This window comes from Pteropus alecto, unplaced genomic scaffold, assembly GCF_000325575.1.
Source record: "Pteropus alecto unplaced genomic scaffold, ASM32557v1 scaffold75, whole genome shotgun sequence".
Lineage (NCBI taxonomy): Eukaryota > Metazoa > Chordata > Mammalia > Chiroptera > Pteropodidae > Pteropus > Pteropus alecto.
Genome location: NW_006440638.1, coordinates 11,197,684 through 11,218,419, shown reverse-complemented (window position 1 = coordinate 11,218,419; position 20,736 = coordinate 11,197,684). Strand labels below are relative to the sequence as shown.

Below are 20,736 nucleotides of genomic sequence, written 5' to 3'. Positions count from 1 at the left end.
AATATTACACCAACTCCATAAAGTGAAGATGATTAATGAGTTAATGTTTATAAAACATGTAAAACAGTCTAACATTTAGAAGTGTTTATAAATCATTAAAAATAAATAAAATATGCATGCACTGAACTGATTTACAAAAGAACTTGTCTGTATCTTTAAGTCAAATTTTAAAATAGAGTCATTTCACAGGTTTTTTTTTCCACTACATCAACAACTTTTTCACAAAAGCATTTTGCTGATTCATTAAAGCCCTGGCTTGAAATAAGACAGAAATGTTCAATTTCTGTCAAATTAGATTTCTTTATTCTGCCAGCAAGGAAGGTAATCATTCTTACAAGTTTGTGTTGGAATATAAAAATGGAGACTCCTCAATGGTAAAGACATGAGGTTTGGAGTCCTAATTCTGCCACTCTCTAGCAATGTGACAGTAAGTAGAGTAGACAGTAAGCTAGCTACTCACTTGCTCCAAAAGCTTAGGTCCCCTATCTGTAAAATGAGAACACTAATAGTGCTTATTGTCAGGGTTGGTGTGAAGATTAAATATATTAATAATAATAACAATAACGATGCCATATAATATTTACTGAGACAAAAATAAAATAAAATAAAAAAGGGTTCCAGAGAAGTTAGTTACCTAGGTACACAACAAATGGCTAGGCTTGCATTTGAACTCAAGCAGTTAAATACTCTTGTCTTTAGGACTGCCTCCCCACTGATGTGAGTTAAGTACTCAGTACAGTAGTACCTGGGAGCTGCTAGTGTTATTACTGTCACTGATTTGAAAAGCCCTGTAAATGGAATGATATTTTAGAGCTTTAAGTGCTCCAGAAGTACAAGGACTAGGGGCAGAAGTTCTTTAAAGTCTTTGATTCCCTCTCTTCCTTTTATTAACTACTCTCAGGCATCTAGAGAAGTTCCTTTCCCATGAGAAATAGCTGTATTTTGTAGCACAGCTGTATGTTGTGAACTATTCCTTCCCATTTGAGGCCGAGTGACAATATACTCTCAATCTGACCCAGAACTGAGTTGTAAATTGTAGTAACTCACTTTTTCTTATAAGCAGAAGTGCCCTAATCACACAGTTACCTGGTAACTTCCAACTTTCAGGATGAAGTACGAAAAGAAAAGAGAAAAGAGGGAGATTGAGAAATAGGGAGAGAGACAGATTTGAAGGAAAGAAGGAAGGAAAGAAGGAAAGAAGGAAAGAAAAAAAGAGGAAGGAGGAAGGAAGGAAGGAAGGAAGGAAAGGAAGGAAGGAAGGAAAGGAAGGAAGGAAGGAAGGAAGGAAGGAAGGAAGGAAGGAAAAAGAAAAATGCTTTGCTTTTACAAACTCATTTGTGGCTGGCTCAGTGACAAAGCCTTGCCTCCTTGCCAAGTCAGCTTTCAAGAATTCTCTGTTTGTCTGTGTTGTGTTATTCAAGTAGCTTGTTATCTTTCTTTGTAGCTTAAGGGCTGACTTGGAAATTCAGACTGTCAACTATTTAAAGAAAATGGAAGTCCCCACTCCACTATTTTAATTAACTTTCAGAGTCAGGGAGTGAGGTTTCCTACCGGTTATGATAACGTTAACTTAAAATACTCTTAAGGAAACATGGCAGGAAGGGGGAGGATAGTCATTTTTAAAGGCATTCTAGGAAGAAGAGTTGAGTGAAGCCGTGAAGAAAAAATAGTACAGGGTATGTGGAGAAAAGAAGTGAGGCATAAACAGATCTTAAGGAGTACGAACAGTAGAGCATGGAAAAGAAAATGTATAATGTAGATTAAGTAAAGCCTTAAATATCAGGTTAGGGTGTTGGAGGGTGGGTGTCTGTGCAATGAGAAACTCAGAGATTCTGGAAGTCAACAGTGATGATTGAATTTATGTTTTAGGAAGATAACTGGGGGTTATGAGCAGGTGGTGGTGTGCAATGGAATCAACAGATCTGGGAAATCATTGGCTGTGTCACAAAGTCTCTTTAGGTCCAAGATTTTCATCTACTGATTTGTTAAGTGGCAATGATAAAAATTATGATGCGGTTTGAATGAAATCAGGAACGGACCGTTTAAACAATGTCGTAGAAAGCTCTCAAACAGACAATATCTACACACATACATTTACGGTCAGATTAAGTAAAGAAAAATAAGGGCTGAGAAAGCCAGGGTTCTGATAAAAAGAAAAGAAGGGAGCTGACAGATGGAGAAAAAGGATGGGAGGGGAACGGGTCAATCCTTAGAGATGATTCAAGAGAATGGTGATGTTATTCAAGCGGAGACAGAGGACGAAGAGTTCATGTGGGGGCTGGGATGCTGGTTGGTTCAGCTTTGGAACTACTAAATTTGAGAAAGAGGGAGATAGTCATAAGGAGTGAGTGGGCCAGGGCAGCTTTAAGAATTAGGTGTGCAATCATCGTTTTAATTGAAAAAGCCACATTGCCCCGATTTAGGCAGATATTTGGGGACATTTTTTGGTCCACGTTTAAAGCTCAGGGTAAACTTGATGAAGTTCTAAAAGCCAAGAGCTGCAGCCACCAACATGTAAACCAACAATAAAGTGGAATTCAGACTTGCCCCTGAAGTAGTCCTTGCCAGAAAGCCAAATTCCCTGGAAGGAAGGCCCCTGCCTATATAGCTCTATATATCATCCACAGGGCCTAGACTGGTGCCGACACATTTTAGACATTCGGTAAATGTTACTGGATAAAGCTATGGATTTTGTATAATTTTAATTTAGCGCTATCAAGGATGAATAAATTTCATTTCAGCACTTTGCCTCCTTTAAGGAATTTCTCTTTGCTTGTTTCCATCTGAGAAACATCACCTAAGAAAATAATCACAGATAACCACAATTCCAACTACATAGAATTGTTCATAGCATTATTTACATTAGCACAAAAATTAGAAACAATTTATATTCGAAACAATAGGGGTAAATCGTGTTCATCAATTTGATGGAACATTAAAGTGGCGATTGCAGGAGCTGTTCTAAGCACTTTGTAAATATTAAATTTAATCCTCATAGCAATCCTATGGGGAGTATACTATTAATATAAGTCCCATTTGACAGATGAGGAAACTGAGGCTTGCAGAGTTTAAACAACTTGTTCAAGATTAGACAGGTAACAAGTACAGACCTGGGATGTGAGTGAAGCTGTCTGGTTCTAGCGTCTTCACTTCAACAGCTACACAACATTGCATCACGGCATTTTAGTTTGCCTGATTTTCTTTGATTCATTTTATAACAAAACTTTGGAAGAAAAATATATCCTCTCCATTCGGGGAAGGAGGAGATCAGATAGGGAGGGGGGTGGTGTATAATGAAGCAACCAAAATTCTGCTTCATAATAATCCCAACAACAAAAGTTCACATTTCCTATTCTTTCTGTCACACTTAGCAGCAATAACTAATGCTTGTAAAACAATTTATAATTTACAAAGTCTTTCACATTATCCATCTCTTCAAAACCACCCTGTAAAGTTGCTATTTTCATTAATCTCAATTTACAGATGAGGGAACCGAGGCCCAGAAAGGACAAATGGCTCACTCAGGGTCATGTTGCTAGTTTCTCAATTCCTAGTCCCATGCTCCCTCTACAATTCAGCATGGTTTAGACAATTTCAAAACAGTGTTCCCCATTTCTTTAGCCTAGTAATCACTCAGGAACCCACCAGGAACAAACAGAAGTTGAGGAAAAGAATTGGTTTGGGCTTTTAGACTAATTTACCAACCCTGAAGTCTTAGAGCTAAAAGGTCTGGACTATCAAAGGAAGGTCTCTTCTAAACCTTCTTTTGCCGCAGGCAAGCGATCTTCTCTGAGGAAAGCTGTGGAATCAACCTTTCTCTTCTATTCTTTCCCCTAACACATTATTATGGCTTCCTCAGACCCACCTTAGTCTCAAAAGTCTCTTCAGAGGTTGCCAAGAGCAGGGACAGGGTGATGATAATGATGAGGGCAATCATGATACTATAATAATTAATAACAGCTAAAGTATATCCAGAGCTTGCTACATGCCAGGTACTGCCCTGGGCAATGTTTACATACATTTAATCTCATAGCAGTCTTATGGGGTAGGTGCCATTTTCCTGATGAGGAAATGAGGCCCAGAAGGTGTCCATCACTTACTTGACTGGAAGAAAGTGGGGGAGGAAAGGCTAGCAGTTCACAGACTGCAGAGTGTGAAGCCCTCATTTGTAAATCAACGTCAGACTCCCCCTACATGATAGAATTCCTGGCATATCTGATCTTCCTGGGAAATATGGCTCCTCCAGGAAAGACAACAGAGAGAACACGGAGTTTTTGATGTTAATGATTTAGAAACTAATTTATCCTTTTATCTGCTGACATTTTCTTTTAATTAAAAAAAAATGATGTTAATTGATTTTTGTGATTCTTTCAAAATATTTCCTAACCTAAAGTAAATTTACAAAAAACAACATAACACAAAACGGAGCTAGCAGGAGAGTATAGTGAGTTGATCACGGTGTGTTAAGTGGACTCCTCAGTCATTCTACCAAAACAAATGAGCAGACAAGGGGAGTGCTTGGAGGTTGTGAAGTGAAGTATTTCTGTGACTGGAAGTTTTCAAGCTTAGAAGGCATTACTTGGTTATCAGTCTGTTAAGGAGCACACTATTCAAAGACTTGGCTGGGAATGAGTACTAGCTGATCTGTAAATAATCCACAGGTAAAGTTTACCAGGAGTCGAACATTAACATGGCAGAGGCGAGGCTTTCAGTGGGTCATTGGCCTGTGAGCTGTTTCTAATAGGAGAAACACCTTTAACTGTTTCTACTCCCCCAACTACAACTATTGCATAAAAAGGACAGAATGGAGCAGATAGAGGGTGAATTCAAATATAAACACTCTCTGATGATGTGGCCAGTTAGGCAGTTAGAATGAGTAAGTGTCTCAGAGGCAACAATACAACTGTTAGGTCAAGTGTATGAAGGGTGAGGCCCCTTCAGGGCAGCTGCAAAAAGAAAGCCCCTATTAATCCCTTAACTAAGCAGCTGATGGATTTAATCTTTCTGTGTTTACCGTATAACTTTTCAAACACAGGATTATTATAAGTTTAAAAAATCAGCACAAGATATCAAAGCTTTTTTATAGATTTCTTCGTCATGTTAACAGATGACAGAAAATAGAACTTTGGAGAGCTTCTGATTACAATTCACTCACTCTGGATTGAAAAATTGTAAGAAAGCTTCATTCCCGGATTTATTCACAAAAAGAATAGGTCTCTATTTGAAAAGGAAAGCGATCTCAGTCTCTTGCCTTGGGATCTACTTTCTTTTGATTTAGCATCCATTGTTATTTAAAATAGCATAAAAAGATTCAGCTAGGGTTATTTACATAGTAATATCAGTAAAAGAACTATTTTACCTGATGTAATCCCCTTTGGCTTCCTGAAAAAAACAAAAAACAAAGATAGATAATCGATTTCTCTTTGTTAATTAAGCTAAATGAATTTTACTCTTGATCAATCCCCTCTCAGAGTTCCTGAGTTTTGTTTTAAAGAACTACAGGAGGAACATTTTCCCTGTGACCATGGGGAAGAATGCGGCATTGATAAGAAAACACTAGTATTCATGAAATATTTCTTACTCTTAACAGAAGAGACAAATATATCTTAAAAAGCACAGATGATTATTTCTCCTTTTATGTTTGAGCGGCACACTTTTTAGTCTGTATGCAAACCTTTTAAAACATGACAGGTAAAACAACGCATGCTATTTGTTTACTCTTTTTAAATCAGCATAGAGCACACTTGGTTTTTCAGTTACTAGTGCCTTTAAGAGTTAAAAGGGCGCTTTAACTTAACCTCAAGAAAATGTATACAAAAGTTACTAAATTTAAATAAAAATTACAGCGGTTGTAAAAATTGCTGCCTCCTAAATTCAAGTAACTAGAGGTCTTTTACAGGAATATAGTCTTAACTTTTTCCTTAGAGCAGTTTAAATTTCACTTTCCTTTGGGACACACTATATCACACTACAGCTCATGCAAACTGCTAAAACGGAAAACGGTGGCTCACATTTTTCATTGGCAAACAGCTGTCTTAAAAATCTATCAGCCACTGACTCATGCAAAAGTTTCAGAGTTGCAGGCAGTTCACAAAAACCAACAAACAAAAAGGAGCAGGTAAAAGGCAGTTTGTCAGTTCTTACCTGTAAAATAAGCGCCGCTAACTTGAAAGTGGTTTCGCTGTCTACTTCGATTTGCCCCTGTTGGTGGAAAAAGAAAGCATCACTGAACACAGGCCACCCTAGGTTGCAGCAAATGGCTGTGGAATTGGGGAAGCTGTCACTGCTTGGCACCTCCAGTTTAGGATCAAATGCAGATCATACCATTGCAGAGGAAAGGGAAGGGGGCGTGGAGAGACCCATCCAGGGTTAAGAGGAAGCTGCATTGTATATGAGAGAGTGTGTGTGTGTGTGTGTGTGTGTGTGTGTATGTTTAATTAGCTGTGGGGAATTTGTTTAGAGAGTACCACTCTGGAAGAACCATCAATGACTTTGAGGCTGAAAATTCAGACAGCTCTTAATGAATAATTTTTAATTTACAAATTCATTTTTAAACTCTGCAGATTTCCTGAAAATTTTTTTATGTCATAGCATGGTTATTTTGGTATACACACAACACAAATATTAAAAATATAAATTCACTTCTCTGTCAATGATACATTATTGAATTAATATTTATACCATTATAGACAAAATGTAAAGCCTCATAAAGCAGTTACGGCAAATGCTTCAAAGACTAAACTTCTGTTGCTTTATATTGGAATTTGATGACCTCTACTTGATCATTTTTCCATTGTTTTATTTTTTTTCCTTCAAAATCACAAAGAAAAATAGGAGTTCTGGCCCTTGGTTAATAAGAATGCTTTTTCAATAGCCTGGTTGGGATGCATAAGTGTCTGTGGAGGGGAGACTGCTTCTATCAATAATACTTACACATGCCTTCATTTATTTTGTTAAATATAGTGATATATATATATATCATTACTATGTTATATAATATGTTGCAATTATAAGTGGTTTAGAGGAATCTTTACTTAAAAATTCTTTTTGGTGCTATTCTAGCTTATAAGCATAAACACACACAAATAATTCCATGTAACCCATCCATTTCCTAAGTCCTGTATAATTAGTACTTGAAAGTGCATAGTGTTTAACAACATGGAACTGGAAATTGCCCTGTACTCTTTCTTTCTCCTCTCTACCTGTTGAATCCAGACTGGAGACTTTTCTAGTTATACCAAGCGCATCAATGGTGAGTAATTAAGTAGTTCTCAAGTAAATGCACACTGTGTAGGTTTACAGAAGCAGTTTAGCTCAGTGAGGATTTCTAAAAGGATTATGCTTTTCTCTCAGGTTTCCCAGTGATTTCACTGGGGTTCTCAAAAACAAAACAAAATTAAACTAAACAAAGCCATAAAATAAAATAAACCTAAATCCCAGGACATTACAATGTCAGCAATGATAATAATCCATGTTTCTCTTATATGACAAAATGAAAACAAATTAATTTCATCCACCAACACCTAAGTGTCCCTTCTGAAACTTGAGGCAGCAGATCTGCTTCCGAGTTTTTTTGCTTCAAAAACTGACAGGCCCAGAGCCTTGGAATTCAAAGCTCGCCTATAATCTCCAGAAACAGATTATACAATCAAAGAGAAGCCAGGTTGATGGTAGGAATCAATTGCCTTCTGTCTTTTAGGCAAGAGACATTAGCTTTCTAATCAGGTGAAAGATGATGAAGTAGTTAACTCAACAGGTGAGGTGGGTGTTGATCAAGATTAAATTTTAGAAAGGTTAAATTCCTTAGTATCAAAGTAAAAGAAACTCACACAGAGAGAGGAAGATAGGAGGGGAAACTCAAAAACGTCTTTGAGTTTGAAATCAGACCCGAACTCAAAGTTAAAGTCAAATTAATCTTAAAATCTTAGAGAAGAGAAAAAGTAGATTATTCTGGGGTGTTAAAATAAGTAAAGATGAATAAAATATATTGAAAATATTTGCCACCTCCTGACATCCCATGCCTCCCTTTGCCTCATCAGAACCTTAGGCGAGTCATTGAAATAATATTTTCAATTTAGTAAACAGAAGTTCAGCAGATAAAAAAACCTCAAACAGATACTTTTAAGGATGCTGCCAAATAATTCTCTACTTTAGAAGGGTCATTAAATATTAAAACGCTGAAATGTGGAGCCGAAGCATGAGAAGTACCAGCTCTAGAAAAGTAGGTAGGCAAATATGCAGCTTGCCTGTGGACTTTTTCACCTACACAAAAGTCCCAACACAGTTCTGGTAGAGGGTCATGGTGGGGTAGAGGGGTGGGGCCTATCAAAATCCAGGGAGAGAAGAGAATGCATAATTTGGCAAAGCCACACATTCTTTTGTGCACCTCAGCCCCCACCTAAACTTCCAGTTAACTGCTGTTCTGGAAATCCAAAGCAACATATTTTGAGCTCTAATACTGATGTCAAAGTTATTTGATCTGTGCATGAGGTTCACCCAACAATGGATCAACCAGGAATAATACTATTTGCCTGGTTCTCAGCAATTCTGCATGCTGAAATTTAATTAAGACTTACACAGAACTCTAGAATTTCATGCCTGAAGTGTAAAAGTTCATTAGAAACTGCAGTCTGCCCTAGGACAGAACATTTCTTTTACGACCATGGCAACAGAGGTAACCTTATAGGTACTAGGCAAGCAAACACTTGAGAAACGGATCTCCTCAAAGAGAGAGGTAATAGGATCCTTCAGTGGGTTTACATGACTGTCAAGGATAAACAAAGAGAAGCAGAGTGTCAGTCAGATAATGAGGCTGAATGCACAGAGGTAACATGAAGCAGTATCAAGTCCTGGTGCTACACCCTCATGGCTAATTTAACCGGATTATGGATTCAATCACTAGGTCACTGGGTTCAGGCTCCACATTGGACATCTTATTTTTGTCCCTGACTTGCTGGCTCAGTTGATCGAGACATTATGCTAATGAGGTAACTCTAGGTTTTTGCTTCTCAAGTCAGAGAACAGTATAAAAGAAAGTATTAGAACTTAAGAGTGAATTTAGTGAAAATATGATTCTTATTAATTTATAGACGATGATACTGAGGATGAGAACATAAAGTGTACTACTCAATCCTATAGCAGATGTTGACTCTGGACTCCCAGTCCAGGAGTCTTTTCATTCTATCATGAACTGGTTAACTTGCTATGACTGCAGTATAAACATCTCACCAGGAATCTTCCAAAGGCATGCTTTGGTAAAAACTGGAATCAGGTAAGACTGGAAAAATGACTCCAAATGTCACGTCCATTGTTGGTGGGGCAGCATGTTATCATCACATACACACACTCATAGTAGAATGGGAAAACTATTTCTGAAAACTCATTCTGCTTTTTCTGTATCAATGTAGTTCTCTGTGAAAACTTATTCTACACTATAGCAATGAGCTTTAATAACTTGGTCACAAATACTTAGGATTTAGAACTACTTGAAAAACTCTTGGGAGGCCTCAGTTTGTATCCAAGTCTATTACTATTAACCTATCTATTTTAGGATTAAGTCTACAAAAAATTAACCTGTAGAACACCAACAAATAAACATAAAAGAAATGAAAGAGAAAATTACCACTTACAACAATCATAGTACTAATTGATTGAGGCAATAGTCTTCAATAAACAAAATCATTGAGTGAACGTTAGATGAGAAACTGGACAGGACATTTACATAATCTCAAAAGATCTCTTCATAGGGGAAAATAAAGTGAAAAATGGTAATTCTTCAATGGTGAAACCCAACAGATACTGTCCTAACCAAGGAATGAAAGAGCACCAAGAGTTGGATAGACTCATATGCCTTCTGATGGTATGCACTGAGGACACAGCCTCAACTATAAGCAGTGCTGGTAAATATAGATGTTTCACAACCAGAAATATAGGAGAGGGGAAGAGAGCCCTGATTTGTAGCAGTTGTTGAATTCTATGGCTGATTTCAAGAACATGGTGTTGGAAAGAGATGTGAGAATTGGCTCTCATAGCTGGTACTAACTGGCTCCAGCATACCGCTGGGTAGTACTCCTGCCAAAAAATACATCACTAGATCGAATCATGAGAAATCATGAGACAAACTCAAACTGAGGTGTATTCTATAAAACATCTGTCCCATACTCGTTCAAAAATGTCTATGTGATGAATGCCAAAAAAGGCAAAAAAACTGTTCCAAAGCAAAGGAAACTAAAGAGTCATAATAACTAAATGGGGTATGTTATCTTGGATCAAGAGGAAAAGTTTGTTATAAAGGAGTGTTATTGGTACATGTGGATTGTATATTAGGCGATAGTATGAGTTCAATGTTAAATGTTTTGAATGTCATCTTTGTTATATGGTACTTATATAAGAGATGTCCTTGATCCTAAGAAATATTTAATGTAATATTTAGGGATAAAGTGTAACTTACAAATGGTTCAGAAAAATAAATTACACATATAGGGGGAAGGGCGGGTGAGTGAGCACAAATGTGGCAAAATGTTAACTGGAGAATTTGATTTGATAGACACACTGGCATTTTGTGTGTGTGTGCGTGTGTGTGCACGTGTGTGTGCGCGCGCGTGTGTGTTATTCTTGCAACTCTTCTGTGAGTTTATTTAAAAATAAAAAGTTTGTATAAAAAATGACATATTTTTCTAGAGTGCAGGATATCTCTTTGTCTTGACTGCTTAATACTCCTCTCTCTTTTCTGAGCAGAATATCCCATTCTTTTGGAGAATTGCTTCTTTCCCCACTGGCTCTAGTGAAAACACAATCGTCCTTCCATAAGCAAGTGATAGAAGCTTGTCCAGAGACCTTCCCAGAAATTTTCTAAATTAAAACTAGGAAAGAAAACTCCCTCCCACCTCCTTCGGGACAGAACTGAGGAAGATGTGAACCAATGAGAATCAGTGAACACAGATAAAGAAAAAGTTGCTTCTTGACATTGAGTGTCAATTGTATTCACTGCTGATCTGGGCCAGTCTTCAGAGTCTGGTTAAAATTCAAAAATTAGCAAGAATGTTGCTTTTGATGTTGTTTAGATGCTCTCACTTTGGTTTATCACTAAGCCTGCAAACAATGCAAAGGACAGATGTAATACAGACACAAATGAGTGAGTGGATACAGCATCCTAGAGCTTCTCTAATTCCTCCCATGGACATATCTACATGGAGAAGGAATCTGCCAGGCCAGAGAAGGCCAGAGCTATGAGCTGACTAGTTTCTGGACAATCAGACATGGAGAGCCACGCCAACACTTAATATCTACCTCCTGTCTAACAAGGCAATTCTTGCTAGGCCATAGAAACATACTTCCCTGTGCTAGTTCCTTCTTTTCTAAGGGTTATCACGACCCTAGAAGGCCAGGCAATAACTGCCACATCTGCAGACCCCTCCACTCCATGTGTAAAAGAACCAATATTTTCTCCTTTGTCCAAGCTAGTTGTGAGAGGTAATGTTTATGGAGGATGGATCCAAAGATATATTGCTTGTTTGTTTTTCTACATCAGAGTTTTGTAACCTTGGCACAATTTACATTTTGAGTTAGGTAATTCTTTATCGTGGGGGTGCATGGTAGGGTGTTAAGCAGCAACCTAAGTCCTTTCTCCATTCACTAGATTCCAGTAGCAGCCTCTCCTAAATTGTGACAACCAAAATGTCTCCAGGCATTTCCAAATGTCTCCTTGGGGCAAAATCGACCCAGCTGAGAACCAGTGCTCTATGACTCGCTGTTTTATTCTTGGATTAAGCTAGAATCATCAGAAATCTACAAAATTGAACTATGAGGTTTGTCCCAGGTAAAACTGCTTTTTTGAACTGCGTTTTGACATTACTCCACTGGCTTATGCTGAGAAATAACACAAGAAACAACCCTCAGAAACTCATTATTTTAATAACACTATGTGTGTTGCTGAGGACATAGTTCATTACATCATACAATGTCCCTTTACGAGGACTTCGGGTGGAGTTTCTGGTTCTTAGGACCATTAGTGACTGTGCTCCTTTAAGCAGCTGCTTTGCTTGGAACTTACTGACCACTGTGAGTTATGCCAGTGGTCATAACTCCCTCTCTGCTTTGGATCTTAAGAGAACTTGAATTTCAAATTTGTGGGCTTAATGCTTTATACTAACCAAGATAAATGTTTTATACTAATCTTGACCTTGACAGCATCTATTATTTCTACCTTTATTTTCTCACCTACAAATAACTCTGATTTCATCACTTACAATATTTTAGTGTTTTTCTTCTTTACTGAGATATATACGATAAAATGCAGAAATCTTATTGTATAGCTCAGTGAATTCTGACATGTGTATATACTCGTGTAACCATCATCCACGTGATTATCAAACATTCTCACTAATTTTTTCATCTAAGGGAAATGTATGTATTTTTATAAACCATGTCAAATCAATAAAAATATTTTTGCTAATAAGAAAAGTATAAAATAATACCGCAAAACTGTTTGAATTTGTAATTCTTTGATGACTAACCAATTTGAGTATTTTTCTTGCAATTACATATTATTTGCTATTGCCTGTGTGTGAAATGACCCTTTGTTCATTTGCCTGTTTGAGAACTTAGGTTTAATTTGAGCTACCAGTATTAACACTTTATCTTGTCTACTTGATACAAATTTTGTCCTTCAATCTTCCCTCCTTTGATGTGTTTGCCTTCTCCTGGCCTTCTCCTGGCCTATGAAGTCAGGTTGGACTGGAGCCCATCCCACTAGAAGAATCTGTAGGTACCCAAGCAAGTTATTTTTCCTGAAACTCAGTTCCTCATCTGAAAAACGGGGAGTGATAATGTTGAATTTACTGAATTCAACATTATGGTATCAAATGAAGTACAAATATAAAGCATTTATCATAAAATCTAGCACCCAAAGACTCTCTCAGTGTTATTTTCTCTGCACTAACGTTTGCCATGTTGCTTCTTACATTCTTATATATCATTATATCTATATGATTATTGACTTTGTTCTGAGACACTTCGATTTTTGTGTAGTTTTATAGCATTTAATCATTGTTCTAATATGTCTTAATATCTGATAGGATAAATGCTTTAATTTTACATAATCTTTGACAGTCTCTCACTTATTTTTAAAAGAGATTTAAAAATAATCTTGTCAAGTTTTATAAAAGATGTAATAATTTGTCTTCCTCTGAATCACAGTATGTCTCCTTTGAAACTGCTTTACAGTGATCATAAAGTTTTATGATATACCATAGAGATCACATACATCCTATGTTAAGATTAATGCTTAGTATTTTATGTTTTCCTATATAAATGGGCTTCTTTTTCATTATATTATTTATTTGATTATTATGTAGAATGATTCATTTTAGTGAATTTAACTTGTATTGAATTTCTTCATCAAAGCCAATAATGTCAAAAAGTTTTGGCTAATTTACTTCTATTTTTTAAACACAGAGTGAAATTGTCTCCAAATAATATTTTGGTACAGTTCTTTGCAATGTACAGTGGTATACCTGATTGCATTATGTAAAGTAGATATTTTACTTAATAGGTCAAAACTGCAGTCCTCATACACTGCTTGTGGTCTATATGTTAGTTCTGAATCACTGTTTTGGCAGGGTCTCCTGAGGCTTAACACACATATACACTATGGTCCAGCAATTGTGCTCCTAGATATATGTAGACCCACTAAATGACAGGTACTAAGATCTTCATGGAGTTCTATTTGCAACAACCAAATACTGCAAGTTACCGAAAGGCCCATCAGTGTGTAAATAACCGATGGTGTATTCATATTGTGAACTATTATTCAGCAGTGAAAATGAACAAACTGGCAGCAACTACGTACAACAACTTATATGAATCTCAAAAACATAATTTGAACAAAAGAAGCCAGATATTAAAGAACATATACTGTATCTTCCAGTTATATAAAATAACAAATTCATCCAAAACTAATAAATGCTATTAAGGGTCATGGCAGTGGGGAGTTTAATGACTGGAAGAGAATGTGTGAAAGGCTTCTAAGGTGCTGGTAATGTTGTTTTGTTGATGCTGATGCTAGTTACACAGATGTTCAGTTTGTAAAAGTTCGTTGAGCTGCACACTTACATTATGTGCACTTTTCTGTATGTACGTTATACTTTACACGAAGTTAAGAAACAAACAAATGGAATACCTGATCTACCCTGTAGCCTTTCTCATCTTACTTAATGGCAATTCCATCCTTAGTTGCTTAGGTCCAAGACCTCCATGGCACAGCTGGGCAGTGAGCGACCTGTGCAACTGTATTTAGTGATTGTTTGCACCTCTGAATACAGTATACACCTTATTTTTTTTTTTTATTGTTTTTCTCTCCACTCACTGTTACCCATGCCTAGCAGGTAAGATCTTAAAAGCATGGGTTTTTATCTATTTTGGCCTTAGTTATATCTCCAGAACCTAGAACACTGCCTAGCATACAGCAGGTACTCAACAATATTTGTAGAATATCAACTAAAAACATAGTAAAGTAAAAAGTTGATGGGAGCATTTTTACTTTTTATTTTTAAAGGGAATGTTTCTTGTGTTTCTTGATTCACAATGCAGTTGATTTGCCTTGATTTTCAACTCAGAGTAAAGAATATCAGCTTTCTGAACCATGAGAACATAGCCTAGGCTTCACCAGCTACGGGAACTGTAAGCAGAGTACCTGGGTGGCAAGGACTAGATATGCAACACTAAACACAATGGGGTGTTAGATGTCAAAAAGACTTCTACTCTTCTGGCTTCACTTTATAAAAATGTAAAAAACAAAAATCTGTCTCACAACTTCATGGATTTTGGAGGACAAAAAGAAAAACAAGATATAAAGATGCTTTGGAAAAAAGTAAGAAAGCATTACAAGAAAAGCAAGCAAGTACAGTTGTTTTTGTGGGTGTGTATCATCGTTTCAAAGACAGTATGACCACAGTTATCTATGCAGACTGCTTCTCAGAAACTTGATCACAGTGGAGATAGGAGCAAAGAGAAAGAGAAGTTTGCAGTATGTGAATTCATGTTTGATTGTGGGAGGATAATACAAATAAACACATGGATATGGAAATAAGGAAGGATGGAGAACTAGGCAGACCATACTTTCTGAGGATCTGCTGAGGTATGGTATGTGCAATGCATCTTATTTTTAGGTGGACAAGTGACACATATTTTTGTTCTTGGGATGAACTTCCAACTAGTTTAAATAGAAACCAGATGTTGGTTTCCGGAACCCATTTTCCACTGAAAGGAAGAGTGGCTAATACCATGGCAGTGGCAGGATTTTGAGCACAACATGAATGATAGAATAGATTATGACACATTGATTAAAGGGGAATCCATGAGTCCATGTTGATATTAAAAAAAATATTTTTAAAAGGTAGGGTTGGAGAAGAAGGGAAAATTAGTTTTTACAGATGAATGCTAAGAAATGTCAAAGGTCATAAATTAGAGAATCACAATTTACAATTACCACACTACTAACTGACTTAGGTATGATCGCCAGTGGAGGCAAAGGCCATTGGGCAGGGACTGTTGAGAAGTAGGATGGCCAAACAGCCTCAAAGTGTCAATTCCAGACAAGTGATTAATTACAAAAGGAGAAAAGATGAAGAGAAAACTGGCAGATATCACCTTAACCCAAAACAAAGCATACTGACATTGCCAACTTCCTGTGAGATACACTGAGAAAGGACATGATATTACTTATGTAGTATTCCTGCCACAGGAAATTATATTAGGCTAGAGACTCTCAAACTTTGGTGTGTAGCAGAATTACCCAGAGAGCTAATAACAAATACAGAGAGCCCAGGCTCACGGAAGTAGGATAGGATGAAATAGGTGTGGGTCTCTGTATTTTCACCGAGTTCCCAGAAGATTCTGAGAGATGTCCAACATGATACATGTTTGGAAGCAATGAATTAGACAAATCCGTATTTCACAAATTGAGAGATATTCCGCAAGGCAACGGGCCTATATTTGTCAAAAACACCAGTTTAAGAAAAGCCAAAGAAGACTGAACAACTTGTTTCAAATTATGGAGACTAAAGGGTCATGACAATTAAATACAATATGTCATCCTGGACTGGATTCTGGATCAGAAAGGGGGAAAAAAAGGCTATAAAGAACATTATTGAGACAATTAGAAAAATTTGAACAATAACTATATATTAGATATACATAATTTATAAAATACGGGATTAATCTTATGAAACTCTAAACTCTACACAGGCAGAGATCTGTTTAGCTCTCCAATGCACACCCAGCAGCACCTATATAGTGGACATTCAATAAATATTTCAACAAAATAATCTATACTTAAAAAAAACTCAACCTTTTGATGACAATGTTTTACCAAAAAATATCATCAGGACTATGAGTCTTCCTCCTCGCAATTCTTATTTTTACTTTGTTCCCATTTTGAGGTCTTGAGGTTCCACTTTATTTTTTTTTGAAGCCCAGAAAAAATGGGATTGTCACATAGTCAAATATCAGAGACACTGGCTCCACCAATCCTCTTTATAAACTCTTTCACCAACATATTTTCAAAGCAAGGGAGTGAATGTTTATGAGACTGACCTGAAAATTAGAGGTGTGGTGATCTAAGGCCAAATTGTTATGCGATGCAAGAAAGGCAGGGAGCCTAAATAGGTCAGGCTCTGCTAATAAGCACGGAGGTTCAAGGCACCCACATCTGATAAATACGCAGAGAGACAATTGGAGAACAGATGAATAAGCATTACTAAACAAACACTTAGAACCAAGCTCTCAACTTCTGTACTTACTCTTATGCTTTATAAAATTACATACACAGCAGACTTTAATTACTCCATTCTAATTGCTTAAATGCACCCTGCACCAATTTACAATTTCAATTTGTAGCAGCAGAGTGTTCTGAGGGAAAATAGTCATATTTTTTTTTTTTTAAAAAGTGCAAGGTGCTTACAAGATAATCAAGGATGATTAGAGGGTGAAAAGGATGGATCAGGAGCAAGACAGTTACTGTCATGATGTTAAAATTAAGCCTTTGAATAAAGAAGCTATGCTAAAGTTAATATCCTATCTGGATGTTTTGTATTAGTAAATATGCAATGATACTTTTATTTTCAGGACTATTGTGCACCCATCTGATTGGGCCTCCCATTTACAATTTGTTTTCCAATAAAGCATACCACGTTTAAAATATTTTCATCAACATTCTCCTTTTATGCTATAATTGTGTTTATTTTTGTTCAAGTAATTATTATAAATGAGAACATTTTATAACAGTCCTCTTGGGAATTTTGGAATAATATTGTCAATAACAATAACAAAAAAGAGACATCTATATGCTAATTATCTGTTTTGAGAGATTGAAATTAATTCCTTGAATCATTAGGACAACCCTGTGAGAAGGCTGAAACTTAGGAAGATAAAGAAGCTCAAGAAGCTTAAGGCCATCCAGCCTGTAAGTAGAGAAGTCAGGATTTGAAGCTAGACAGTTGAGATCCCCTTTCCGCAGCCCCCTCCCTCTTCCCATGTCATGTACCAACCATACTTTGGGTGGTCTCTCCAAGGAGTGAACAAAAAATCTTGGTTGTTGTCCAACACCCATGAAATACTGACTTCACTTTAACTGAGATAAACTGTATTCATAATATATATCACATATATTCTTAGCAAATTAAAAATTGTAACTGTTTGTGGCCAATTCGACGGGTTTACCTGAAATGGATATCTCAGTCTATTATGTAATGAATCAATTTCACAAAGCATTAAATATCAGGCCTACTTAATTATGAAATGGAAGTCTTCTATTAAATTTCTTCTTTCTGAAAATATAAAGATAGCCCTTCGAACCTCCTCCATACTCATCTTTAGCAGGTGTAACACTGCAGAAAGGCAAATTACATCTGCTTCTAGTATGGGTTAAAAAAATAGATGACAGATGATAAATGGGCAGGTAAATAGATGGATGAATGGATAGAAAGAAATAGTTGGTATAAGCAAATTTGTTTTTGGAAGTCTTTTTGCCATATTGCTTTAGAAATACATGATTTGTACCTTCAAGGATGTCAACCTAAGCATTTTCAAAAAGAGTAAATATACAAAAAAGTAATATTTCTAAATAAATTGAGGAAATATCTTACAGTCTTCTCATCCATTCCTAGATTTAAAAATTTTGTATTTTCAGCTGAATAAACCATCTTCCTCCTCCTTCCATCTAAGCATTTATCATACTATTTCTATGACTTTTTTTGAGTCAGAACTTAGCTGTAATGTTATTCTTATAATCTATTTCTGAGATGATGGTTTACTAAAAATATCATTATTGGGTTTAACGTTTTAAGATAATTCATGTTAAGTGGCACTATTACGAAATACAGGTCCTCCAAATGGATTTTTAGTAGCTCCTCTCAATGTATTCAACAAATATTTGAGGGGCTACTTGTTCTGGCAATACATCAGTGAACGAAGAATTCATTCTCTGTAAATTTACCCTGGCCGGTGCCAAATGCAAGGTATTTTCCTTGTTCTCCCTCTACGACCATATCCTTTTAACTCTGTGGCCTTAGTTTTTTTCATGTGACAACCAAACATCTTCAGTTTTTCCATCTCAGGGAGCTGGTAAAGACATATAATATAGTGCACATAGGAATTTCCATGAAGAGTGAAATTGGCATGTGTTATAAGCTATTATTATGAAAACTTTCATTATCACAAATGCACAAGGCAGCATACATCTGAATGCTCATGGCTTAAGACACACATAATTTCGTTAGGAAAACACAGAGGGAAAACCACATGAAACAGAGAAAGGTGAAATATTATAAAACTTTCAATAGCCCTTTAAAATATGGTTTTGGATTTCTTTGTTCCTTGTGGACTGGATCTTCTTCAAACCAACTCTGATGTTTAGTGACTTCACTTGGTAAATATTGATGGTTGGTTATTAGGAAAAGGCATGCTCACCTCTGCATAGACAGAATTTACAGCCTGTAAAATTCAATTTTTGTTATTGATCCTTTAAATTATTTCAGTATCTAGAAATGAGCTTGAGGATTAAAATACATACACATGCTCACTCTCTCTCTCTCTTGTGCACACACACACACATGCACAGACATTCACATATGCATACACTCTCAAATCCCAAATGCTAAAACACTGCAAAGTTAGCAGACATACCAAATATATTTTAGTTCTTGATAACTACTCAAATTGTTGGTTGTTGAACTACATGGAATAATTCCAGGATGAGAACCACGAATGTGATGCCGACAGTAATGGATTGGTTACAGAGGAATATGCTTCATATTCTGTTAGATTAAATTGAGCTAAGACTAATTCTTCTTGCTTAAGGCAATAGGGATAGTAACAGGTCTTTCCATGAATATGTACTTTAAAAAAGTCTCAAAAGTCTCTTTGCCAAGAACAGGCAGCTGGACCAGTACTAAATTATCAAAATATCTTTTTAGGTTTTAAGAGAGTGTTTCACACAAAGTCATGTTGTGATTATTCAGGAGCTCGTTACTGACTTTTGGGATGATTCGTTTCTACAAATTTTCTTCCACCATGTGCTGTTATTGCCTATATGATAACTTTGGCTCTAGTAGGAAGGAAAAGGAATAATCAATGATATTTAGTGTAGTTTGGCTGAATGGTTGGGGTGGGAGAATATATTGGAAGACTTGGCTAGAATGAGGTTTTAGGATTAACTGGTCTCCATCTGTATATATTTGCTGTCCTCGAGGCAATCAAAAGTTGATGACTTATTTCCTTGGAATTACAAGAAAAGATGTTCGAATCTAAGAGAAGTGTGTCAACCTATCCTTTTAGCTGATTTTATAGTGATTCTCCTAAATGTCTCCAAAATGTACTTATTGTGAATAAAGCAGCAAAGTTTACAGTAAATTATGCTGAGACTCCTATGCTTTAAAATCTGATCATGCGATGCCAAAATTGTATTACAATAGGCTCAATATATTAAATTTAAAGATTACAGGTATAATATCAGCTCTGGAAAATTGAATTTAGGAGCAGTAGCTCCATCCTAGGTAGTGAAGAGAAAATAAGATTGAAAGCTGAAAAAGTCTAATTTTATGGTTGTTACTCAGAAATGATTTTCAATTTGGTTTGATCTTTTCACAAGCCTATTTTGAAAAATTTTATCAATTTAGTTGTGAGTGTAACTAATTTATTTTGCTCACTTGATAAATATTTACTAAGGGCGCCTAGTGTATGTCAGGCTCTGTGCCAGTGGTTGGGACATAAAGACGAGTAATGGCTGACCCCAAGGAGTCAGGACAGTTGTGGGGTGGCAAATATATAAACAAACAATGCAACACAATGTGAAAAGAGTTAGAAGATATACTTAAAGGATATTCTGGATGTGGAAAGAACTTAACTCCCTGTAGCAAATGGTGCACAGGTGGTGGTGCACGCAAAGGAAGGAAACAATTGCTTAAGGGGCAGGGACTCTGGAGCTTAGTTTTGAAGGATGAGCAGAAAACGAAGGGAAGAGAAAGGCATTCAGCAGAGAAACAAGAACATAAAAAAAGAAGACATTCGGCCAAAGGATAAGCATATAGAAAAGGCACAGAAGCTTGAGGAAGACTGGTCTTAATCAGGGAATAAGGAGTTATTTCAGTATGACCACAGGGTGAGTGTGGGAAGAGGCTAGAGTGATAAGCCAGGGCTTGTGTATCCTTTTCTGGGGCTTGATATGTAACAGCAGCAGTA

The 20,736-nt window shown here is 36.5% G+C and overlaps 1 protein-coding gene across 5 annotated transcripts in view; it reads right to left on the bottom strand.

Moving 5' to 3' along the window:
• Window positions 1-20,736, bottom strand: part of FRMD4B (FERM domain containing 4B) — a 307,013-nt gene that overhangs the window by 53,386 nt on the left and 232,891 nt on the right. For 4 of the 5 annotated variants that reach the window (XM_015593792.2, XM_015593793.2, XM_006917659.3 and 1 more), the window contains 2 exons: window positions 6,145-6,201; window positions 5,360-5,382 (listed from right to left, as the gene is read on the bottom strand). In XM_015593792.2, the coding sequence (XP_015449278.1) occupies window positions 5,360-5,382; window positions 6,145-6,201 (80 nt within the window). Of the gene's footprint in view, window positions 1-5,359; window positions 5,383-6,144; window positions 6,202-6,324; window positions 6,391-20,736 lie in introns of those variants that run through there. The other variant, XM_025050672.1, reaches the window with a different exon arrangement.